The sequence below is a fragment of the Anneissia japonica genome, unplaced genomic scaffold (genome assembly GCF_011630105.1).
Source record: "Anneissia japonica isolate Jap-2015-1 unplaced genomic scaffold, ASM1163010v1 scaffold1587_len1432017_cov164, whole genome shotgun sequence".
NCBI lineage: Eukaryota > Metazoa > Echinodermata > Crinoidea > Comatulida > Comatulidae > Anneissia > Anneissia japonica.
This window is the reverse complement of record NW_022713643.1, coordinates 995,834-1,001,833: the sequence shown is the minus strand read 5'-3', so window position 1 is coordinate 1,001,833 and position 6,000 is coordinate 995,834. Positions and strand designations below refer to the sequence as shown.

Genomic DNA, 6,000 nt, shown 5'->3' with positions numbered 1-6,000 from the left:
TAACAGTAAATTTCAATACTGTTTATATTTTTTTACAGTGTTAGTAGACTCTAAAATCGATAAACAAGCCCTTGAAACCCCTAAACTGCCAGTTGAATTCAGGGCTTCGCTCCCCAACCCTAGTAAATACCTAGTAAATTTAGATAATACAAAATGCTGATGCTTCACACCATACAACAAATTATTGAAAAGTCAGACAAAAATCATCTTCAACATTTGTTTCATTTAATAAATGTAAGCCATAAATCAAAAGTAATCTCAATTAAACAAGATCATTTACTTAGAAAAAATAAAATATGCATTAAGACAGATTGAGTCTGGATTGAATGTGCTCCTAAGTGAAAAAAAAAATCAAATAGCAAAATGAACAATCCTTTACAACCGTTTTTAACATCAAGAACATTGCTTTCATGATGTATCAACACCAAACAAATAACATTTATACATATTTGATTTCAAAATCGATAAAAAAAAATAACAAAATAATTGATAAGTATTGTAACCAGAAAAATAATAAACTATTTGTAATCACAATAATATAATGTTAACAAATGGGATTTATTTAATTTCCCATCATGCATCTGTATTTATATTTGGTCCAGATCATTATTGTGTAAACCAACATTCCAAAGAAAATTCATTAGCAACAAAAAGGTTGTCATTATTGTTTAGTAAATACACTTTTCTCCACCATTAGATTATTGTTTCTGAATTCATTAAAATACTTTGACTATTATAATGCAACCTGTAATGTACATGCTCGGAAACATGCCACTTTTCTAAAAATTATTTACAATATGATTATTTCTTGACTGTACATATATTTACAGGAACATAGAGTATTCCTACTGTATATAAAAAAAAGCCATAGGCCTATACTACAGGGACATTTTGCCACATAAATCATCTTGTTTCTATGAAGTTATTTGGCAAGTCTTTAAAAAATTGCAAAGACAATTTTGCGTTTGTGAGGTGTTGTTACTCTAACTACATTTGGAAAATATGTTTTTAAATTTCATTCCAGATCTGACTATGTGGTAATTATCAACAAGTTGGCAAAATTAATCAGTCCTTCAGGTACAAACAAATCTATCACAATCAAACATTTTCTTCTCAATAATTCTTAAGAATCAATAATAAGTCCATTGTCTCACGATGAAAGAACTAAATTATCAATTGCACACCGTCTCATTCTTTTGCCAAGTTGCTCTATTTAAAAAAAAATCTTACAAAAATACATCTCTTTCTTCCAAGGTATTAACCACTTTTTATCCTCTTTCTAAATTGGACATCTTACCAGAAGATGTTAAGTACAGCACATGTTATGTGACGTGCCGTCACTGACTTGACATCATATGTCATTATTTGATTTTGGCTGTATTATCTCTCATTGTCATTATATTATTAAGTGTACATGCAAATTCCACCATCACATGTTCTTCTATGGAAAAGTATCTCTAGGTTGATTTATAATATTTCCCATACAAAATCCTTGTTCTTATTAACTCTTGGTTTCTAGATGTTCCTTATATTCCTTTTCTCCACCCTGTCCCATTCTATATCCATGCAAATGATCAAAGAAATCTTTATGCTCTAAGTACAAATTCAGGCCATGTACAAAAAGTGTGGGGGGGGGGAAGGAAGGTACTACATGATCTCTGGAAGAACAGAGTGAAAACTTACTGGACATTCCAACTATTTCCATTAAAAAAGGCAATATTTTATATATCATACAACTGTACTATACTATACTATTCTCATTAAAAACATTCTTTGGCCCTAAACCCCACACCTCAGACATGGCATCTCACAAGTTGAAGCCTACTGGGTGAATCAATAACTTTACATGTATTTAAAGACCTACAAAAATACTAAGTATAAATTCCTCATTGGACAGGGCACCAATGCTGCTCAAGCTGTAGGTGGCAGCAGACATCCAAACCATATACTGTACATATATATTTCATTTTTAATAATCTCAATGCATTTGTTATTACTTGAGACATACTCTGTTCTTTGACTTGATTCTTTTACACACTGTTAATCAAGATATGGTTGCATTGATATGATAGACTAACAGGACACACACATGATCACACAATAATACGTACAGAAATTCTAAGAAGGAATCAAGATTGAAAATTCAGAAGATTTAGATAGCAACCAGAAAACTGAGATACACAACTAATCACCTATAGTATTAAGCACCAACATAGTATGCCATTGCACATCTAATATTAACCACTACATTTATATTCTATTGGATATGGCAACCATTTCATAACACATAGTGCAAATTTTAAGTCAAATAAATGTAAATGTCACCGTTCGACATTACAACCAATCACAAGGAAGAAAGCAAGCAGAATATGTAGGAGTATTAGCGGGGAAAGAGCACAAAGGCAAAGTGGGAGGGCTCAATTATTGAGTGAGGGGGCACTAGAAAGGCAAAGTGGGAGGGCTCAATGATTGAGTGAGGGGGCACTAGAAAGGCGAAGTGGGAGGGCTCAATGATTAAGTGAGGGGGCACTAGAAAGGCAAAGTGGGAGGACTCAATGATTGAGTGAGGGGGCACTAGCTGGCAAAATAAGGTAAAACAGTATGTGGTAATTTTTAACTACGGGAGCATAATTTTTTTTGCTTCAAAAATTTCCAGTGGGGGAGGGCGTTGCACAAGCTGTAGGGGGACTCGCACACATCGTGTAAAGCTCAAGTGACTACATTTTTGGAAGTCATAGGTGTATGAACCCCAGATTAAACATTAAGAAATGCTTATAAAAACTAATTACACAAAAGCATTTAAACAATCTCAAAATTATGTTTTGATAATACAGATTAAGGATATAAATCAATAATTGCACCGGACGTAAATTAATTATTTATTCTTTGTGTCCTTCCCGCTTCTACATGATCACATGGAGTTTCATTACATCAACATGACAATTCACAGACATCAACCATTTATACAAAAAAACAACTCTTCCTGTATACTTCAATATAAATATTTTACTGAATATAATAAACTCCATTGTTGTTAAATCTTCTTAAAAAATAAACTGTAGTAAGACACACCCACATATTAGCTTCATGGGAAACTGGTTTTAGGATACCTTAATGAAATTCAAAATTTTATTTCAAATGCTTTGATTAAATCTTGAGTAAGACGAAAATATGTCCATATTTGGATTTCCATTTTATTACATATTAACGTAATCCTCATCACTTGCTGTTTCACTCACACTACCAGCTTCACTCACACTTCCCCCATCTATCTCATATCCATCGTCATCATCATCATCCTCTTCCTCTTCATCACCATCATCACCATCACCACCATTATCATCATCATCATCGTCGTCATCATCATCTTCACTCTGACTTGCATGTTCATCCTCACTCCTGTGGATTTCAGCAGGGGGTATGTAGACAGGTTCGGGTACTACAACTGGCTTGATTTGCTTTGCTTGAGAATTCTGCTTAACTTTGGTTGAATGGCTCTTCATGTGTGCACTTCGACTCTTCACCTTGTAAAAAACCCTGAGAGATAAAATAAAGTCACAAACATTATCTCAAATAATTGAAAATGGGTGGAATATATCTAGCATTTTTAGCACTTACCTAACCACAAGCAAAACCAGTCATATATATTAATGGTGGATTTCATTAAATATATATTGTACTAACAACTTTAAATAAACATTTATTCCTTCCACATAAAATCATACAATAAAATAAAGCCAAAAGATTAAAATTTATGTATTAATGTCAAACAATAATGTTTAGCATTCGTTATTGATTACATCCCTCCTTGTCAACCTCTTTTTAGGTGGCGACCCACTTTCAGAATAAAAATTCTGTGGCGACCCAAGGCAGATAGAGTATTGTCATACCAAAATGATATTGGAGTGTTATGTGTTGATTACTTAGGCCCACAAGCCATCAACCTCGGCTAAGCCAAACACAAAGTAGCGGTGAAAAACCATTTCGATTTTTATTTATTTAACAAAGTACATAAGACTTTTGATGTTGTGTGCACTGAACTACATTGACTGTGCATCCCTAAAATAAAAATATACAGTAGCCATAGTACAGAAAGTATAATTAGACTAATGCACATTAAAATTAGCTCCTTATCGAAAATTACAGCAATCTGGAAGCAGTAGACACCAAATGCTGTGTCACATGATTATTACATATCAGAATCATTACGCACAAGATCAGTTCTTACAAACATTATACTTCAGAACTGATAAGTATCATTATCATCACCATCATTTCGTATGAAATAAACAAAGCGATAAAGAACTTACTTTCCACAAATCTTGCATGGAAATTCTTCTTTCACAGGTTCCTGTACTGGTACTGGTTCCGGCGCTATGTAAGAACTGTCGGTGCTGCCATCACTTGAGGTCGTTGATAATGGCGATGGACTCCTCTTGCAAGCTCTTGGGTTTCTGGAGTTATTGGATCCCCCGTGGACTCGTATGTGTCCATTCAGGGCCTGTTTTGACTTGAAGGACTACAATTCAGAAGATGCAGAATAACATTCACGAAATGTACAATAAATTTTCTGTTTATGAAAATTATAAAAGTTTGGCTAAAAATTATATTTTTGTCTTAATAGTGTCAAACAAATGTATTACTTAATATGTTGCAAAACATTTATTTTATAGTACTAACTTCAATGATAATTAATATACAACTGAACTTGCCTAGGTAAAATCCAAAATGGCATTGAAAAATTGTTTGACAGATAAAATTACGACTTACAGATAATTAATGGAAAACACAACAATTTGGCATGTAAAATAATATAGACTTGAAATTATTTGAGATAGGCAAAATCGACTTTGGCAAGTTTAACTGTATGTATACTGTAAAGCTAAAAAACAAGAAATGTAGATGTTGAAACTTACAGCTGGACATCCTGCATAAGTACAGTTGAACAGGCCATCCACATCCACCTTGCTATCCTGATTATTGGAAGAGGGTTGAACATGATTATTGGACTTATCATTTCCCCCTCCTCTATAATACTTATTGGGTCTATACTCTTTGAAAGGGACGTAATCAAGGAAAATTTCACCCGGCATCAGATCCTGTGGAGAGGTTGAAGAGAAAAAAGGGACAAGAACGATAGGTTAGTAGAATGCTATATCACAATCAACAGAAAGCAGGTAAAAGGTCACATAGTGCTAGGCATAGCACTTGAACACTGCAACTGACACTCAACATTGATTATTAGTCATGTGATAGTGATGTTGATAATATATTTAGTAAGGATTTTTTTAATTACAAATAATGTTTATTGTGTATATATCAAATTGTAGCTGTAAGCAAGTTCCTCTAATGATTTGAAATAATAAAAATAATGATACTATTTGTGTTATAAAATTGTATTTCTTTTACATTATTATTATTATTATTATTATATTACATTCATTCTTTTTAATTGTGCTGTTTCTGATTATTTTGTTAAATCTTTTTGTTAAATTTCTGTACAACTAGTAATTCATTATGAATCACAGTATTAGCTTGCAGATAGAACCCTAAAAAATGTACAATCAATATTTTGACTCTGAATTATACTTTAATCTAAAAAATTAAAAAGCATTAAATATCATTACATATTTCCCTGCTATTATTTGAAATTTTTACTAAATTAAAGAAAAATGGGAAAAAATACAATCACAATGCCTTTGACACTTCTTAGTTCTTTAGCTGTTTTTTTTTAAATAAAAAGATTACTTGATATACAAGTAAATAAAAGACTTAAAAAAAAAAACATTTTCTTCCATTACTAACATTTTAATAAATGTGAAAAATAAATTTAGTATGTAAATTAAGAATTGAATAAGTAAATAAGGTATTTGATATGTAAATATGTAAATTAAGAATTTAATATGTAAATCAATAACTTAATATGTAAATTAAGAATTTAATATGTAAACAAAAATTCTAACAGCAACTTAATTAATGTACGCCTCTAAAATAGAATCT

General features: G+C 31.9%; 1 protein-coding gene across 2 annotated transcripts in view; it reads right to left on the bottom strand.

Annotated features, from left to right (window-relative positions):
- Window positions 1-203: 203 nt before the first annotated feature.
- LOC117108696 overlaps window positions 204-6,000 on the bottom strand; it is a 30,695-nt gene continuing 24,898 nt past the window's right edge. Inside the window, exons 13-15 of one of the 2 annotated variants that reach the window (XM_033250807.1) lie at window positions 4,917-5,099; window positions 4,311-4,519; window positions 204-3,537 (exon numbers count right to left, since the gene is read on the bottom strand). In XM_033250807.1, coding sequence (XP_033106698.1) covers window positions 3,198-3,537; window positions 4,311-4,519; window positions 4,917-5,099 — 732 coding nt within the window. In that variant the 3' untranslated portion in view covers window positions 204-3,197. The remainder of the gene's footprint in view (window positions 3,538-4,310; window positions 4,520-4,916; window positions 5,100-6,000) is intronic. The other variant, XM_033250808.1, reaches the window with a different exon arrangement.